General features: G+C 40.6%; 1 protein-coding gene across 2 annotated transcripts; it reads left to right on the forward strand.

Annotated features, from left to right (window-relative positions):
- The first annotated feature begins 563 nt into the window (after nucleotides 1-563).
- Nucleotides 564-7,312, forward strand: DUT (deoxyuridine triphosphatase). Of its 2 annotated transcripts, none has more exons than XM_066558750.1 (7): nucleotides 564-668; nucleotides 1,241-1,403; nucleotides 2,856-2,947; nucleotides 4,034-4,078; nucleotides 5,463-5,537; nucleotides 6,472-6,542; nucleotides 6,972-7,312. In XM_066558750.1, the coding sequence occupies exons 2-7, from the start codon at nucleotides 1,243-1,245 to the stop codon at nucleotides 7,026-7,028; spliced, it is 501 nt and encodes a 166-aa protein (XP_066414847.1). In that variant the 5' UTR covers nucleotides 564-668; nucleotides 1,241-1,242; the 3' UTR covers nucleotides 7,029-7,312. The 2 variants fall into 2 exon arrangements, with proteins under 2 accessions (XP_066414847.1, XP_066414846.1); XM_066558749.1 differs by lacking the exon at nucleotides 564-668 and adding an exon at nucleotides 748-846.
- The last annotated feature ends 12,122 nt before the right edge of the window (nucleotides 7,313-19,434 follow it).

Here is a 19,434-nt window from a genome sequence, read left to right on the forward strand (position 1 = left end):
TCAGCCCATAGCAGAGAGGGATGGGGGAATCCAGGAAATTCCCTATTTCTAGGGATATACATATGTCCTGTAGAATATATTTATTTGTAGATAGAAAGCCATAGATATAGGAAAAACAGGGGGAAAATTTCATCATAAATCGAATGGCAAGACAGCAGAGTGTATTAAAGGCAATAAAATAAGTCTTCTGCTCCAAGACAGAAGAACAGGGCAGGCCTAGCATTGACAGGTTTTCCCATCCACCTCATCGTCAAGAATTGCCTCTCGTAAGGCAAACGCTTCTGTGATGGCCTGACCATTTCTGACGGAGTTTCTTTCTGCCTCTACTCGGTGCAACGTGCTCTAGGATCTGCTTTAACAGCAGGATTACACTGGATGCTCTCCAGAGGTCCCTCTCAGCCCCAAGCACCCCGTGACGGTGGAGGACAGCGGCTGTTTGCCGGCCGCGGGGCAGCTCGCTGCGCTCGGCGCCTCCGGCTGCGCGGCGCGGGAACAAGAACGGCCCCGGGGCTCATCTGAGGGCCCCGCCCCGCCCGTGCAGCCGCAATCGCGTCCCCCGGCAACGCTGCGCGGCCCGCGGGGTCCGCCTGCCAGCCTGCGGCAGCGCCGCCGCCGCGTTCCGAGGGGAGCCGTGGGCCGGGCTGGTGCCCGAGGGGCTGCGCCGGCAGGTAGAGCCCGGACAACAGGGGGAGAACGGGGCGCCGGCACCTCCGCCCGCGCCCCATGAGCCGTGCGGACCGCGGCAGGGAGCGCCTGGCGAGCGGTCCATGGCGCGCTTCCCACACGGCGGCGGCAGCGTTATGTTAGCCCGGTGCCTCCGGTGGCTCCGGCACCCCTGCGGGCGCTGTAAGGAGGGGTGGGGGAGTTGCGGAGCAGCATACGCTGCCCTGCCCGCAGCCCTCGGGGGCTTTTGGGGGATACACCCTCCCCAGCCGCACCGTGGGCCCGCTCGCCGCGCCTCGGGGGCCGCCCGGCTGTGAGGCGGTGCCCGCGGTTTTGGGGCGATGGGCGATTCCCGCCTGACACACGGGGCGGGACCCTCAGTACGGGCGCGGGGTGCCCGGGAGGAGCTGGGAGAGGCCATTCTCACCGAGGGGGGAATGGGGTTGCGCCGCGCGCGGAGAGGCCGCGGACGGGCCGGTTTCCCCCCCTGCTCCCGCCCCCATGGGCCGCGCTGGGTTTTGGCGGGCTTTTGGAGAGCGGGTGGCCGTCCCTCACAGCGTCTCTGCCGCTCCCTCAGCCATGCCCGCCTCCGAAGCCGTGCCGCAGCCGTCCCCCAGCAAGAGGCAGAAGGGCTCGGGGCCTGGAGAAGCCTCCGCACGGCTGCGCTTCACCAAGCTGTCCGAGAACGCCTTCACCCCGTCCAGGGGCTCCGCGCGGGCTGCGGGCTACGATCTGTACAGGTGAGGGAGGGTGAGGGTACAGCACCCGCGGCGGGAGCTCCGCCCCCCTCGGCGAGGCCTGGGCTCGGGGCTCCGGCGGCTGGGAGGGCCCTCGTGGCTTCTTGCCGAGCTGAGGCCCCGGACAGTCTCGCTGGCCGTGCAGGAGAGGAGGCCAGAGCTGATCTAGTCGTAGCTCCCCTCCTCCCCCATCCCTCACCATTTTCGGTTATCTGTGGTCCAGCCATGTTACAGCATAGATTTCATCAGATGCAGTCATTGGCTAAAAATCAGGCTTGACAGAGTATCCAGAATTGCTGCTGGTGCTTACATCGGCCAGGTTGCGTTCCTCTTGAAAGGAAAATATGGTAGCGCACGTGGGCCCTCCTTGCCAGCACTTGAGCTTTTCTGCTTTCCTCTTGGCTCCGGGGCTGCTGCCTGCCAGAGGGCCTTGTAGCAGTCTGATAGTGCTCCTGGCTGGAAACCATGTGGGTTCATGTAGAGACTCAGGTTTTGGTTTGAATTAATAACGGCCCTTATTCATTGTCTTTCACTATGTTCAGGAATACCTGTAGCTAGACTTGTGGTTGTTGGCACAGTGCTTCTGCGATCAACTCACTAGTTTTGAACGAGTGAACTTTGCTGCTGCCACTTCTAACTTACTTTTTTTAGTCTTACGTAGAATACCCAGCCTTTTTCTTCCTTCACCTCTTTGGCTTCTTTCCTGAAGATTTACTGCACTACACCTTACCCTTTTTTCTTTTTATGCCTTTCATCTCACTAGGTTTGTTTTTGTTCTTGTTCCAATGTTGCACTGTACACCTGGAAAAAGTCTGTTTTATAGAAAACCTTTCAATGCTTCCCATCATTTGAAAAACAGCTCTTTGTCAAGGTCAAGACATGACAAGTATTGTCACCACTGCTTTTCATTAGGCCTCCAGTTGAGTAGCTTCAGCCAGTTCTTAAAATCTCTGTAGTTCAGAGTTTCCACGAGAATCATGTGAATCATGAACTGTCAGACTGCTCAGAAAAGAAACATTGTTGCCTAAAAGTTAATTTACTAGATTATTAATTTTGATTACAACTAGTTCATCTGCTGTAGAAAGCTTAATCAGACTGTATCATTCATAAAGTTTCTGCTATTGCACAAAAAATGCACAAGCACATTTACCTAATGGTTACTTTAAATTTGTACTTTTTTTCCTATCTTACTAATTAAAAAAACATTTGAAACTGGCAATTGCTGGAGTATGCTGTTCAAATGACACTTCTGGAATCTTAAACTAGCACCATCAGAATGGCAACATCTTGTGTTTTAGGATCTGCATTTAATTTTGCAAATCTGTAAATATTTGTTGTTTAAATTTCATGGTATAAATTCCCTGGCAGATAATTCTGGGTAATTTTGTACCTTAAGTTACAGTAAAGAAACTAAAAAATATTCTATATAAACCAGTGTTTCTTTCTTCAACGTAGTGCCTATGACTGCGTGATCCCACCCATGGAGAAGGCTGTGGTGAAAACAGACATTCAAATAGCACTTCCTTCTGGGTGCTATGGCCGAGTCGGTGAGTGCACAGCTGTCAAAAGGCTGCAGAGTCAGTCTAGAACAGGTTTGATGGCATCTTCACATTTAGATTCTGCCTAAAGCTTTCAGAATTAGTCAGCACAAAAAGGGATGCCACGTGGCTGTGTGATTTACTAAATCTTGTAGTATTTTCCTGTTACCTGTTGTCAGACACATTTAAGGTTTGGTGTGTGTCAGGTGGACCAAGGATGATCAGCAAAAATGCCTGTACTCTACATACAACTTTAACTTTATAGGCCCCACAACAGTTCATTATTTGTATGCAGTTTCAGAATTCAAATCACAAAGACTAATAGGTAATGGACATACAGAAAATGCATCTCTGGTTGTTTAAAAATTAACCTCAGAGTACCAGTGTAGTAGAATTTGATGACATATTGTGATAGAATAAGAAAGATATCTGTACAAGATATTCTGTTTATTTTGTGCATTCTTCATCTGAATTATGTATAAATTCTTTATGTAAAAAAGCAGTAGCCACTCCAGTGGAAGAACATGATCCGAGTTTGCCATGTCCTTTTATGTAAAAGAACACATGCATTTCTCTTATCCCAAAGAAAATTTTAAAGATTATATCATTTTCAGTTCCACATCACAGTAGGCTAAGGTAAGTAAAAACCCAAATCCCCACACATAATTTATCTGTGTATAACACTGCTTAGGAAATTCCTTGCCAGGGATTGTTTTCCTTCATAACTTAAATGGATTGACCTAATATTCTTCTGAGATGATGCTGGACCAGTGGTAGTCACCAAAAATAAACCAAGATTAGACAGTCTGTCTGCTCCAGTTGCCTTCCTTGGAGAAACCTACTCTGCAGTTGCAGGTGAAATAAAGATACATTTCCATTACTTAAAAATTGCAATATTATTGTTGCCTGTTGCAGCTGTTATTCTGCTTAATATATATGTAAATACTCTTAACAGTAATTCCTGTCATATGTTTATTTTAAAAAGACTGGAAACAATTGTCATTCCCAAGACTCTGTGCAAACACACTATATAACCTATAAATACTGTCTTTTTAAAGAAATAAATTGTAATACTTAATAAAAATTCTTTTCTAGCACCACGTTCTGGTTTAGCTGCAAAGCACTTCATTGATGTTGGAGGTAAGCTTTTTGTTCTTTTTATTAAGACTTAGTAAGTATTGCTCACAGAAGTGCCTTAGTTTCACACTGTAATGTGCAAATAAATGATGGCTTCCTGAGGACTCTGGCAAAAGGAGACACCTGGATAACACCTGAGAGAGACAGGTCATCATAATTATGTTAACACTTTCTTAATAATAAAAAAGATTACTGATTGTTTTTTAATAATAACTGTATTATACTTCTGTAGGCAGTGCCTGCCATAGAAGTTACTTTTTGGCTTATGCATTAAAGATGACTTCTTACATGCTGGTTTCTCCATTTTTTTAACCAGCAAATTAACTTGAGAATTGCTTGTTTTTCTGAATTTTCAAAACTCAGGGGATACTCCCAGTGTTACTAGCACCTTAATTAGGAAGCTGTTTAGAAATGCCATTGGATTAACCCAAAACATTACATAGGAGAGCTGTGTAAATACCTTTTCCACACTGGAACTAGTGCAGAGATTGCATGGGAACTATGGATCATATGCACTACAGTTTTTTCAAAAGCTGAAGGAACTACTTTAAAAAGTAGGATTTTCTTTTTAAATGGCCATTTTGTGGTTCAACATCAAAACTTCAAGGTACACTCATACTACAGTTTCCTCTGGTGTTAGTAATCGCTAATGGTAGTACTTTGTATAAGCTGGGCAATGTCTTGGACTGGCATTTAATTTCAGTATTTAAATTATTTCTGCAAAATACATACTTAGGACCACAGGGAGGCCCAAACTCATATTTTCTACTGGAAATGCATTTCCTCTATCTGAGAGAAAAACTCTAAAAGAAGCAGAATATCATTATTTTAATGTGCACTGGTAGCTAGTCTTCTGAACTATGTAGTTAATACAGCCATACAAAATACAAGAGTAAGCCAGTTTTATAGTCTTGGTACTTGATACTTGGTACTAGAATGTAGCTGTATGATAGCCACTTCCTTACAGCTCTGCTTCTGTTACCTTGCCAGAGGTACAGGGTTTGGATCTGTGCAAATCCATAGCTCTCAAATGAAATGTTAGAGTTAAGAACAGATTTCTGCTTGACACTGAAAGAGCTGAAGTTAGCAGAACAAATGGGGCCTGAATTTAGTCCAGCTGTCTTGATTTCAGATAGGGTATTACTACTAAAATTAGTAGTACAGTGGTAAAGCACTTCTTGACATGTGATGGTGTTTCTCAGTTCCTTTTGCAAGACTGATTAGCATTTTTAGATCTCAGTATTTGCATATATATTGTTAGTTTTGCATCAGAAGTATAAAGGATGTCATTACTGTAATCATTTATTCATCTAAACCATAATCTAATCTAGTTATCTCATACACTGACATTTACTAATTGGGTACCTCTCAAAATTTCTCCTGACAGCTGGTGTTATTGATGAGGATTACAGGGGAAATGTTGGTGTGGTACTGTTCAACTTTGGCAAGGAGACCTTTGAAGGTAAGTGTTAAGCCTGGCAGAGCTTATTTTCAGCCATCTGACTGGGAATGAGAAACTAATTTTTTCTGTAGAAGCTTATGCAGAGGTAGAACTAGCTGGGAACATTTTTCTTCTCTCAGTTAACAAAAGCATAGATACTTAATAATGTCCTGTCATGGGAACATGTAAAGATTGTACTCATATTTAATTAAGCAGCATGCAAAAAAACTGCCCCCAAAACCAGCACACCACCACAAAAGCAAACTAAAACATCCCAACTTAGCTAAGCTTTAGATTCACAAGCTGTACTGAAATGCAACTTTGTATCAAGTTACTACCTTTCTCTGAAAAGCAAAATAACCTAAGCAGTATTTGAGAAAAATCTTCTCCAGAGTTCTGGGAAACGTGAGTAACAGAGAGGATTTTCCCTTTATTATACCATCTTTCTGCAAAAAGTCAGTTTTAAGTTTCAGTGCCCAGTTGCAAGAGACATGCTTTTGTGGCCTCTCCTGCATCTCCACATCACAAGCTGCTTAGGGAAGTTCTGTGAACCAGATTGTTTTTTAGTGAGAAACTCAGTTTTCCTTTTATCAGTTTGCCTTTTTCTCCCCAAATTCCTGGGTCTAGTTCATAAAAAGAGCTACATTATCCATCCAGCTGTCTCTCCATCTCTGCAGTACTTGTACACAATGAACTTAAGATGCCAGAGTATGGCAGCAGGAATGAATGGAAAGGCCTTGGGCTGGTACAGGTGCTGACATTCACCATAGAAGGACCAAACAAAAGTTTATCTTAACCTATATTTTTCTGGGTCTGTTAACATCTGTTTAGATAAGTTTTAAAGAAGTGTTTTCACTTCTAGTATATTCTGATACTCTTGAAAGGAGATTGTCTAAAGTCTATATTCATTGTTCACTTTTTTGAAGGAACTAATAATATTTTAACTTCTTTGCAGTTAAAAAAGGGGATAGAATTGCCCAGCTCATCTGTGAACGCATTTATTATCCTGAGCTAGAAGAAGTTGAAGTAAGTTGACAAAAGAAAATACTTCTGCTTTTTCAATGATTATTAGTTTAAGATACTTGTTTATAAGAGGAAATTTATTCTATAGATGAATACTTGGCTAAAATTACTTTCAGTGGTAAAACTGCATAGCAGCAGTACTACCTGAATGAAAGTCTTGATTCCTTGTCCATACTTGCACAGATTTTTTTTTCTTTTTTTTTTGGTAAATTTTCAGAGTTTTTGAGGAACAGTTCAGTATATACTAGAAATGGTTGTCTTACAAGCATTTGTTTAAGCTTGTACAAAAGATATTCTAAAGTCTCTTGCATACATCTTTTTGTTTCTTAATTATAGTTCTTGTTACAAGTAAATGATAGACAATATCTCTTGTATAGAAACAAAAAAAAAGTTAAGGCACTAAACCAGCTTATCATAATTGATGTCTTTCAGACTCTGGATGATACAGAACGTGGTGAAGGTGGCTTTGGCTCTACTGGAAAGAACTGAAAATGACTTGAATACACTTTCTATTTTTGTTTTTTGTTATACTATTTCTAAATTTTCATCTGAATTAGAAGTAGGATTTCTGGAGTACATAAGAATATTTCAAGTTTTATTGAGATTTCTCTGTATCTATCCTCCAGTGAATTGTCTGCATAATGAGGAAATATGCATGACTGGCTTGACTTAGTGGTTAATGTATTATTTTCTCTTTCAAGAAATTTGGTCCTCAGCAATAAGAACATATTGTTTATGTGGCAATTATGCTGTAATAAATGAAAAAAAAATAACTTAATGATATACTTTATTTTACTCACTTAAACTACAACAGCCAATTGTTCCCTTGCCAGTTTTTGTTAGACTTCTGAAAGCTATCTTCCACATGGCTCAGGATTTCATACTGAGACTCTGTTTCATACAGCATCAGTGACAGTACCAATAGGACTTTCCACTGTGACACCAAAATCAGAATAAGACAAAGATATTCAATATTGCATCCTCTACAACCTGTCCAAATACTTGTGTTTCTGTTCAAAGCTAAAGTTCAGACTTTGATCCTTAGCTGATCTTCAAGTGGCCAATTTTTCAGCTCTCTTATATTCAAAGTAACACAGTTTGAGTTAAATAACAGAACTCACCTAGAAATAACTTCTATGTAGTGAATAAGAGCTATGAATTACACTTCTGGAATATTTGATACAAATTTATCAATATGTTTCTGTATGGGAGAAAAATTCTGAATTATTGAAGCAGTGCACAGTTTGGTTTTTTAAGGTCACTTTTGTCCAGTTAGCAGAGAATGTTTTTTGAATCTGTCTTAAACTTGATTCAATAAGTGTGTGGAATTTCTTAAATGACTCTCTGACTTTTAGGTGAAAGAACATGCAGAGAAGAGAAAAAACAAAAAAGGAAAGAAAAGTGACTATGTTCCCACTTTACGTAAAAGAATTAGAAAAGGCTCTGAAGCTCTCAAACACTTTTTTCCTGCAGCTGTCTGTACTTTAAGATTTTCTTATCTGGAAGATCACAGGTAGGAAATTCTGTGCTTTAAGTTTTAGCAGTGGAAAGGGCACCTTTGTAGGCTGATGTTCACACTGCTCTTCTGCTGGGTAGTTTCAGCTCAGGATAATCCTGTTGGTATTAGTTTCATGTTCTTGTTTAGGACTATTTTTAGTGAAGTAGGCCAAAAATACATGGTAGGCCATTTAATACATTTTATCCTGCCTGCCCCTGCAAGGAGCTGGAAAATAAAGAGCAGTGTGACAGCATTCAGATCCCTTCAGCCATGGGATAGGCATTACACTGCTTGGCAGTGCTGAAACAAGAAGTAGATTCATCTTTGTCTAGGGTAGAAGCCTTTCCCTCTAGGTGCTATGATATGCTGATCAGTGGTTTTGCTGTTGGTCCTTACCCCTGTGCTTGGATCTGTACACCCAGACAGATCATCAGGAGCAGGCACACCCTGCAAAAGGCCACTGTAAGCAAGAGCTCATCATACCAATGCAGCCTAAATGAACTGGGAAAGCTGAGCTTGACACTAATTTTATTCAGTTCTATACCCTGCCAAAAAAGGAACTTAAAGGCTATTTAAAGGTCTTGAAATCTATGATCCTTTTGTGAAAAGCTGTTTCCTCTTCTGGACTGTAAGTCAAGAGAAAGTTTTGCTGCAATTTTTAGTTTCCACCTCCCAAAGCAAACACCCAGCAGGGGTTCCAATGATGCAAGTCCCTTTTTAAAAAAGATGCTACAAGAGGCCTCACTTGGAACAGCAACCTACAAGGAAGAAGTTGGAGTTCATGTGATACTCATTATTTGTTGTACCTGATGGAAACTGATCTGATTTCTATTTTTGAAAATAATGCTAATACTACAGGTTCTGAGAAAAGTATTTGCTAAAAAAAGCACAATCTCAGGAGATATCTCAGACATAAGAGGAAAAAACAAATTTATATATGCATGCCTGCAGTAACTTGTCAACATTAAAACCATTATCTGTCATTACCAGGAAAGGTTCACTTGTTTTGAAAATTGGTATGGTGGAGTTCCTTTCCATTGTTTCTCAGTACTTCTCTAGAGAAGTGTGTCATTAGTTTTAGATTGCTGCAAGGCCCTTCCCAGTAAGGACCTTGGGAATGTTTATCTGAAATGAGAGATGTTTTCAAGCTTACCTCTACACTGAGCTCTTCCATGTGCACCAAGCCATTGCACGTGGGTAAGGAATTCTGGTAATTCCTGTTAGGGTGTTGGGGTTTGCTTTTCTTCAATAGAAGTAGCAAATCTATGAAAGACAAATACTTCTACCTAGGCAACAAGAGTTACCAATGTACTGAAAGTTCTAAAGTTGATAATGCTACTGCAGATCAAGGCCTGCATTTGAAACTTGTAGAAACTTTGTACTGGGACTGAGTAGAGGCTTTTTAAAACAGCTTGGTTTGAACCATAGAGTAGCAAATGCTATCTACATCTCTTATTTATATTCCCACGTTTTCATTAATATGAAAAATAATGCCCTCCCAATTATTTTCTTGTTCCCTTTTTCCTATAATATCTACATTACAAAAGTGTATTATCTTGGTATCTGGCAAGAGGGAGGGGACTGGGAAACAATCTCTTCCTTTACTTTATCTGAGACCTATCCTACCTCCATTACCTAGTTGTAAATTAGTTTTGTAATTCAGTGACAAACTGCCTAAGTGTGTCATTGAGTGCACATGCTTCAGCTCAGGCAAGGAACTTCAGAAGTTACCCAGCAGTGCACAGGGCTCACTGCTGTGCAGACTGATTCACGTCTCCAGATCCTCATGTCCCAGTGTAATCCCCAGGGCTCACTGCAGGTGTGAAACTGAAGAGATGTAAAGCTATTTCCAAAGCAACAAAATGAAAATCACTTTAGGTAAAAATTACATTGGGCTGTTCTCCACTATCACTGACCAGATCCAAGCAAGCTGGTCTTTAATTCAACTACTCACATCTGTGAGAGGAGTTACCTAAAGTTTGAAGAACTATCTTGTGGAACATCCTCTGTGCAAATGAAACGTGAAGCCTTAATAAATTAAAAGTAGTTTGTTGGGAATTCTTACCCACAGCAGAAAAGAACATTTTCCTGCAAGGAAAGGAGAAGGACATAACTGACTAACTATCCTTTTTTTTAGAAATGGATTTGACTTGTTACAGGGATAGAGAAAATTCAGCCTTTCACCCCAGGTAAATTTGGAAGAACGTTGAGATGCTTAGCCCCAGATTCACCTCCATGGTTTCAGTTCTATTATGAGACCTGAGAGGGTTTTATTTTTTTATTTCAGCTGCAATATTTACAATAACCTCTATGTCCTTAGAAAGACAGAGGATCATAAGCTGATGAGGGTTTTGAAGGAACATGGGATTCCTATACAATTCCTACCATTTGAACTCCACTTTTGGACAAAAATCTTAAAACAAAAATTATGGCAGTAATACCACTGCTACCATTGATCTTTAGTTCTTTCTTTCCCCCAGAGTGTTAACCTGGTGTTTAATAGTTGAGAATTTAGGCACAGCTTCCTCAGCTCAGCTGTTATATTGCTCTATGGCATGGTAGGAGTTTTTTTTAATCCATTTAATGTTTTCTACATCAGCCACTAGATGGCACTTAAAGTTTGCTTTCTTTTCCACTTCTTTTTCTGAGGTATTTTTCAAAGATTTGTTCATCTATAATTAAGAGTTGATGACTCCCACTGGGACTGTGTTGGTGGAAAGAAAGATGCAGCAATGTTTGAGTGAAAGCAGGCAAAAGTATGACCATTAAAGGGGGAACAATGACAATAATTTAAATAAGATTTGGGTGGTTGCAGTGTTTGCATAATCCCTCCTGGCATGCAAGAGCACTAGAGAAGCCTGTGGCTTTCCTCTCCTGCTGTGTTTCAACAAAAATGGAAAATTGTAATGAACAGCAACATTTTTCCTATCTTTCGTATTCACTGTACTCTTACTCTCTCTTCCTCCATTCCTTTAAGTGGAATGCAGACTACTTAAGGATTGCATTGTAATGAAAGTAATATATAGCCTGGTCAGCTCGGCATTGGATTTTCCAAATCAAATGCCTCTGGCTGCAAGTTCAGGATATAAATTAAAACTTACTTAATACATGTTAACTCACTAAGGGTGGGTGATATATAGTAACCTGAATTATTTAAATTAAGGTTCCCTAGTTTCTGTATTGCTTGCTGCTCCTGTAATAACACAGTTTGGAGCTCTTGTATTTGTCTTCCTCCTAACCTCCTAATTTTTCTTTTTTTTTTCTTTTTTTTTGGTTAAATAACTATCATTGTATTTTGGCTTAAAGATGGTTAAGTAAGTTTTGGTATTAAGTAAACTTCTATGACCCTGCCTATTTCCTGTCCTGTCAAACCTTTCCTTGTAAGAATAACAGTGTCCTTTTATTTGGTGGAGTGTAGCATGATGTTTTTGGCAGGCACGACATTTTTGACTTGCATAAATTTGTGACCTCAAGTGCAAGAAAAGTGAATGCTTGCTTCAGTACCTCATGGTTTTTGCCTAAAAAGAAAAGTGTCCACATGGCTAACCATTACAATTTCTGAAGGAAAATTATCAGCACACTTATTCCACCTGATTGCACATGACTGCACTTCCAAAGAAAAGAACCAGAAATAAAAATAAGTATTTTGCACCTAGTTATGTAAGTTACTGAAAGCCTGAAAATATAGGGCAGACTGTACTGCTTACTGGTTTCTGGAATTGGCACACATGGCACTTCCCTCACTAACAACTATTTGGCAGTCCCTACCTCAGTAAGGATGTGATTCTGCAAAGTGTAAATTCAGGTCTGCTGCTGAGCAAAGAATGTCATTACATGGTTACAAGTTGCAGGATCAGGTCTGAAGTGAATTTACGTAATAATTTTCCTAAACTTTCCCTCCATTAACTGTGTGGTTATTTAGCTCTTTACCACTGAAGTGATGCTTTTCCCCTACTCAGAACACAGCAAGAAAGCCTTTTACCCTGCCAAGTCTGAAAACCTGACAGATTAATTTTATAATTTGAGAGCTCTCATCCAGAAAGTAACTACTGTATTTTAACATGTAAAGTATGTTTAAACAAACACATGTGAGCTGTGTATACCTAGTTGTTTCCCCTTAGAATTTGATGGGGTTTTTTTCATTGTCACAAAAAATTTATATTAACATTCTGCATTTTAGAGAATATTTGTACAGTATAATTCATAGCAAGAGTTTTGTATCAATCAGTACTGCTCATAGCCTTGAACTGAAGAAAGTTATCTTTTGTCTACTATTGATTGTAGCAAAGGAATTAATTTGCTTTCATTTTGTAAAAGGAAAAACAAACAGACACGAATGTAGCATCCTTGGCCAGATTCTTTTAACATGAGTATTTTTCTTTATGGATTCCTACTGTGAAAGGTTGTCTCCAGGTGTCCAAGACAAAATAACTATGTGTCCTCGTTGGAAGGAAACATCTTTCCTTTGCAGCTGAACTGATTGTGCCGTGACTGGCAAGCACAGTAGTTATCCAGTGCTGTCTGCTAATACACCTCAATCCTCATGACAACCTTCCCACCTGCTTAGCTTACACTACTCTGTTCACTGCCAAATTCCAGGGTCCCTTCCTTAGGGTGCAGGAGAGCATCAAGGAATCCCACTTGTCAGGTTTTCACAGCAGCAAACACAAAAACTATCTAACTAGTCTAACTATCCCACATAGGAGTTACTGCTGGCAGCAAGCCAAGCTGATCAGCATTACAGGTAATTCAAGCCATTTAAATTCTGCAAGAATATTTTTCTTCATCCTATATATGATGCTGTATCTTAGCAACATGTATAGTCTGGAGCAGTCAAAGAGAAGGAGGTGTTTTGTTAGGGGAGAAAGTATATTTCAGTCCTGCTCTTACCTTTCTTCTCAATTTGCATTTAAGTCATTAGTAACGTGAGAAAACTGAAAAAGGAGCTGTGACAACAACAGGAAATCATGGATTCAGCAACAGAGAACTCATTGCTCTCCCTGGACATGAAGAGGAGGTGACTGAGAGCTCCACTCATCTTGGTGAGGATTATTTTGTTTGGGATGGGATTTTTTGTCTGGTTAGTTGGGTTTTAGTATTAATCATATCAATTAAGCTACTAAAAGTTCTCCAGGAAAAACTGGATAGAACTCACTGCCTGGAAGACTGCCACCAGATGTAAAGCCAAACTGCTGCACCAGGGAGGCAGCAAGGTACTGGGTTTTTTGTCAAAAATAATTTCTTATTGTACACTTTGTTATCAGTTTCTAGCCAAGAAAGGCTTTAAGAGTGGCTTTAAAGAGGGCCTCATATTTCTGGAAGCCTGACAGATGTTGTGTCCCACCCTAGGTCACCTGCAAAGAGCCCCCAGACTGCTGATCATAACTTTCCCAAATGGCAGTTGAATAAGACTGACTAATAGTCAAAACAGGCAAGCTTTCACTATTGTATCTTGAGCAGGCTGGAGGTTTGCTGTGTGGGAGAAAGAAGCCTCTATTTGCATTTACTTTTTATTTGGATGACCTTTGAGATGCTTAGCATTTATGGGACAGCCTGGACTGAGCAGAAAAACACGCAGGCACTTCCAGGTAGTTTGGATCCTACAACAGGATTTTTAATTTTTTCTGCCTGCTCCTGGCCACCTGCTTGCCAACAGAACCTGCCTATTTATTTTTACATCATTATTTTCTGCTAATACAGTTGATTTTAAAACTATAAGAACCTAAACTAATAACAATAATAACAAATGGGACTCTACCTCTGTCCCCCTCCTCCTGAAGTTTGCTATTCAAATGTACAGAACTAATGTCCAAAGCATGGCTGGATATTTATTACAGCATGCAAATTATCACTGATTCCAGAGCTGCATACAAGCTAAATGAGAAATTATTACTCATTTGCAATTATTCCAGGAAATCTTGAGTAGCTGCCAAAATAATATAACAGCTGGATGAGAAGAGGGATGGGATCAGTTTAAGCTGGCACTCAGGCTAAAGAAACTCATGCACAGTCACAGCCATGGGTGTCTGGAAGACTCAGCTTTATCCCACTGTGGAGCTGGTGCACAACATCGTGCATTGTTCCATGCTAACAACATCTGCCCAGAAAATGAGTTACTCCTCCAGTCTCCACTGGAGAACACCAAGTGCCTCTAGAGCCACAGATCAGCAAAAACACTGCATCAAAATCAGAACTGTGACAGGTTTGTTAATCAAGGCAGTGTTGTTGATACTAACCCAGGTTAGACATTATATGAGTGGAGTTTATTACAAATACTGTGACTGCACAAATAGAGCAGATGTGGAGAAAGCTAAGGCTAAAGTCATATTTTATGATGTCTTAGAATCTCCCTGCATAAATCCTTTTCTCCTCATGCCATTGCTCATCGATCTCTACCATCTGGACCACCAAACTTTCATCTCCAGGTGTGCTATCAGCTAGCAGGCAATGGTAGGAGTGATTAAATAGGAGGTTGAAAAATTCATGTGAAACTTACTCATTTCTCATGAACAATAGAAAAATAATTTGAGCTGTATTTAACTTGTACAAAAGAAAAGTGCTTATAAGGAGGCATTAGAACCAAAGATTACACCTAAGAGCAAAGCTCCTGGCTTAGCACTATAAAGTACATGCCAATAGTCCAGAGAAAACTCTTTTCCTAAATTCCATCATAGGTCCATTAAAAGTTGCCTCTTCTGCTGATAAAAGTGCATTCTATGGTCTCGCTGGTCTGTGCATATTCCCAAAGTCTGGTGCTGTTGCTGGCAAAGCTTTATTATATTCCTACATTACATAGAGCACTGTGCAAATACTAAACAAAAGAAAATGACATCCAACTGCTAACAAAGACTTACCCTTTCCCACAGCCAAAGTAGCCGTCAGACAAAGGCTTCCTCTGAACCCTTGCTCATTGTGTGAGGCACAATTCAAACAATCATCAAATGGTATTAATCATGGCCTTCCATAGCTCTATAACTAATATCTTTAAAGTTATCCTGCATGGTAAATATAATTTTCAGCAGCTGAGAACTGTGAAACTGATACAGCCCTCATCAGAATGCTGAGGATATTGGCATTGCTTTAAAACTACCTCCATACTCAAACAGTTTCTATGCACAGATGTCTTCAAGAAAAATCAGAGGATTTAATGTTTTAATAGCTATGGAAGTATTCTATTCCCTCTGAAAAAAATATTTGGATTCATGTTTACTAATGCCCAATACTCAAGGTCAAAAAGAACATTCATATATTTGGCCAAAAGCATTGCTTTGCATGAGATCAAGATGCCAGAAGGTTATACTTGATCAACAGTAGGTGCCCAAGGGATTTGATTGAAAACATTTGGAAGTATTAAATCAATAGCTGACAAAATTCCTCTATCTATAAATGCAGTTGGTTTTAGTAAACATGTGTTGAGTGGTTTTAATTTACCTAAGGAAAATATGTTGGAATTATGGGTTTTTATGTGTTTCTGGGACATGAGCTCACAAATTGCCAAAGAACTTTGGCACAATTAAAAGGAGTGAGAGTCAGACAGACACTTCAAACACTAGTAAGGGCAAATTTTGAATGTTTGCTAAGTGAAATGCAATTAATCAGGGCCTCTGCACTATTTACTACTGAGAGATGACAAAAATCTGTCTAAGGAATAATTACTAAAAGAGACAACTGTGGGGTGGGACACAGCATTGGCCTCATATGATCTGCATACAAGAAGTCATTAATATAGAATTACATCTGAGATACAGTATAGTCATACGACTGAGGGACCTTCTCTCAGAGTTCCTTTTCTCCATCAAAATGAAACATAGAATGCTTCTATTATTCCAGAGGCTCAAAGTTATTCCTAAAGGCAGTAACTAGTCAGCTATGTCATACTCTCCCTAGAGATGCTGTGGAAACCCCTCTGGCTTGATGTAGACAAAGAAAGGAAAAAGCATAGGACTGAGAACAGCCCAGCATTGGCTGGTAGGTTGAGTAGATGACCTGACAGATCTTTTCCATCTATAATTTTCTTCTGTGGCTTTGATACTGAAGGCCCTGTGGACATCCACAGTGCTCTTGCTTTCCTGGAAGCCTTAATAAGGATCTGGTTTGGAACTCAGAAACACAACTAATACCACTGAGCATATTATTCTAGTGTGGTGTGAGAGGCAAAAAGAATGGCAGTGGGAACATACCCCATCATGCTAGTTGGGTTTATTCTGGCTTTTAACACCAGGATCCCCTGAAACACTTGCATCAATGCTTTCTAATTGTAATGGTTGTCAGCATGCTGCTTACTTCAGTGCAGAAAAACCCTGGTGCATACCCAGTTATTGTACTGTTTACTCAAGATAGTGTTTGGATTTATAAGCTCACATGTTTGACCTGGTCCCAAGACTTTGGTTCATTAGGAGATGCAGAAACTAATCTAGATATCCTCATTCAGCAACAAATGTGTCAGTATTTCTACTCTACTCTTCACCTAGTCTGTGCCAACCAGGAGCCTCTTCTCTATAGCACATCCACTTGTAAAGTTGGTACAAGCTCACAAAAGCCTTTATCAGGTTTATCCATCAGTCTGAAGACCAGACTTTCTACTTTACCCTGTTGCCCCTGGAATTACTTAAGGGGCAAACACAGAGTACAGCAGGAAGATTGACAATCTCTCTTGTCACCCAAAATTTGGTCACTTGCTTCTCCACAGCAGATACATCAGAAGCCCCAAAGGCAGAACCAGTTTGTGAGCAGTTTCTGTTGGTCCCTGGGGCCGAGGTCCTCAGCCAGCAATCAGATTTCCAACAGTTTGCAAAGCTGCAAGATATTTTGCCAATACCTTAACTAGATGAAATATGGTAGCATGTAGCCTACAGCAACCCAGATCTGAATCTAGAAATCTGGCCTTTGGAGGACTGGTGGAACCAGAGGAATATTCTGACTCAGCTGGAGCAACTTCTCAGATCTGAAGGAAACTTTGCCCAGTGGGAACTCACAGCAGGTCACAGCTCAGTTTCTCAGGAGATTGGCCACATCTGTTCTCTTTTATGCAAGAGAAACACTTCATTAGAGCCCTATGTAACCTTCTGTTGGGCAATACTGGGCACTCCTGGTTTCATCAAAAGATGAATCAGTGGGTTCCATTATTGCTTCATACCTCAACAGTAAAGTTTTGGGTGGGTTCTTGGACAAGAATCTTGGCTCTGAGAGACATGTTTGATATGGTAGCCTTGGACACAACTATACAATAATTCAAGCACTTCTTACAAAGCACATATGTTTACTTACATCAATAAGCACAAAATGAAAGCCAACATTTGTGCTGTTGTATAAAATAGAACACCTCAACACTATTATATCTCTTGGACTTCAGGGGGACCTACACAGACAGATGTACCCCTGCTGTGTGACTTAGGAGAATATCTTAAAATTCAGACCTTTCCATGTGCTGCAGAATGGCCCTGTGGAAAAACCTCTTCCAGAATTGAAAGCTGATTGTAAGGTCCACCACAGGCCAGTATCCCTGATATTCAGTGAATCATGCTGCACACATATGGAAGGCAGAACAGAGTCTGGCACTTAGTAACATTTAAATTGCTCTTTTTAAAGGCCATCTTGGTATCTTTTTGAATGTTTCTTATGAATTTAGCTGTTTATTTCTTGGATCTATCACAATCCATTTTACTCTCCAGAGTAAATTTGAAGTCTGAATGCAGCAGCATTCTATTACCAATCAGTCACCCACTACAGAGAAAAGTTCTTGGTGCTGAAATAGTTTTGTTTGTTCCCATTCTTACCCTAATGCAATATTGCTGCTATATGTTGTGCTCCAGAAAGCACCAGAGACTGTGGCTTCGCAGCTCTCCCTTTCCGCTAAATGTCTCACACAGATGACACACCCTAGCTGGGCCTGAGCTTGGGAACATCTGCCTCTTCCAAAACCCAGAGTTCCCACATAACTACATAATTCACTGCTATCGAGTTACTGGGCTAGCCACAGATTGACTAATGCAATAGTCATCAAGGATCAGGAGGTTGGAGCATGAGTGCTTAAATTTCAGGGCAGGGTGATTTGTCCTTTAGTATCACAAACACTTTATCAACACACAAAGGAGGAAAATTCTCCATCTGCCAGCCATGAACAGTACAAAAAGAAAAGGGAATCTACATACAGCCTTTAATTTGCAGTGATGTACCCTAGGCAGGGCCTTTCAAATTCTCCAGCTGTGGCGAGAGCACCTGGGCTTTGGCACTGCAGAGCTTTACTTGCCTTACTGTGACTGAGGAGTATCAGTCTCACCATGGATATCACTCCCTCTCCCTTAGTGTTCTCAGCATACAAACTAAACAGCACCAGCAGTCAAGAGCAATTCCTTTCCCCCCACATACCTCACTGATAAAATAAAACTTTCCTGAAAAATCCTTTCTTAACAAACCGAATTAGTCTTTTTCTAAGCTAGAAGGATCTTCTGAGTTGCTCCTTAAACTTAAGCTTCACATGACTCTTTGGTTATTTCTTGTAGTCTTTTAGCAACTAAACCAGCCCATAACCCACAAAGAGAGACTGTGCTCCATCTATAACAACAGGTTAGATTAGAGGAAAACAGAACTTACTACTTCAGTAGTTTAAAATCCTGAACACACTGATCACGTTCTCTTCACCAACCCAGCAATGCTACAAACACTCAGGAAGCAAGGCAATGAGAAGAGTTTGTAATTATTGGCTGCAGCTGTTTGCATCAGCCAGTCTCCTGCCTTTAATTGCCAGTGTCACAGAATCTCAGAATGCTTTGGGTTAGAACCTAAATATTACCTAGTTCAAACCCCCTACCATGGGCAAAAACACCTTCCACTAGACCAGACTGTTCAGTGGCCCATCCAAAACTCCTCTGGGCAGTGGTACATACACCAGCATGAGTATCTGGTGATGATCTGCAAATGACTGCAGGATAAGACAGGCTGAATGCATTGACAAGGAACTAGTAGGGAGAGTTCATTCAAAGTCTGCCTGTGAGCTGCTAATCTACTCTGTAGTAATCTGTTTTCTGAAAAGTTTTCTAAATGTTAAACCACAATATCTAAGCTAGAAAGTTATTTTACAATAGATCATCCTTCTCTGGATATCCCAATACCAGCAATCGTTCATATTATTTGATTTACATAGTAATCAGTGAGGAATGCAGTCCTAGAACTTTTTTTTTCTCCAGCTAGCTGTTGCATTCACTACATCATTTTATCTTTTTCATATGAAAATGCTTATGATTTCATCTAGAATGAATTTATTGAGTCTGCAACCAAAACTCATCTTAGTGGCATAATTAAAAAAATTAATTTTGGAAGAGGCAATTATTTATCACCATTGGACTGCCACTCTCTGGGACAGAGAGGTTTTTATTGCTTGAGGTGAGCAATAAAAAC

The sequence above is a fragment of the Molothrus aeneus genome, chromosome 13 (assembly GCF_037042795.1).
Source record: "Molothrus aeneus isolate 106 chromosome 13, BPBGC_Maene_1.0, whole genome shotgun sequence".
In the NCBI taxonomy this organism is placed as follows: domain Eukaryota; kingdom Metazoa; phylum Chordata; class Aves; order Passeriformes; family Icteridae; genus Molothrus; species Molothrus aeneus.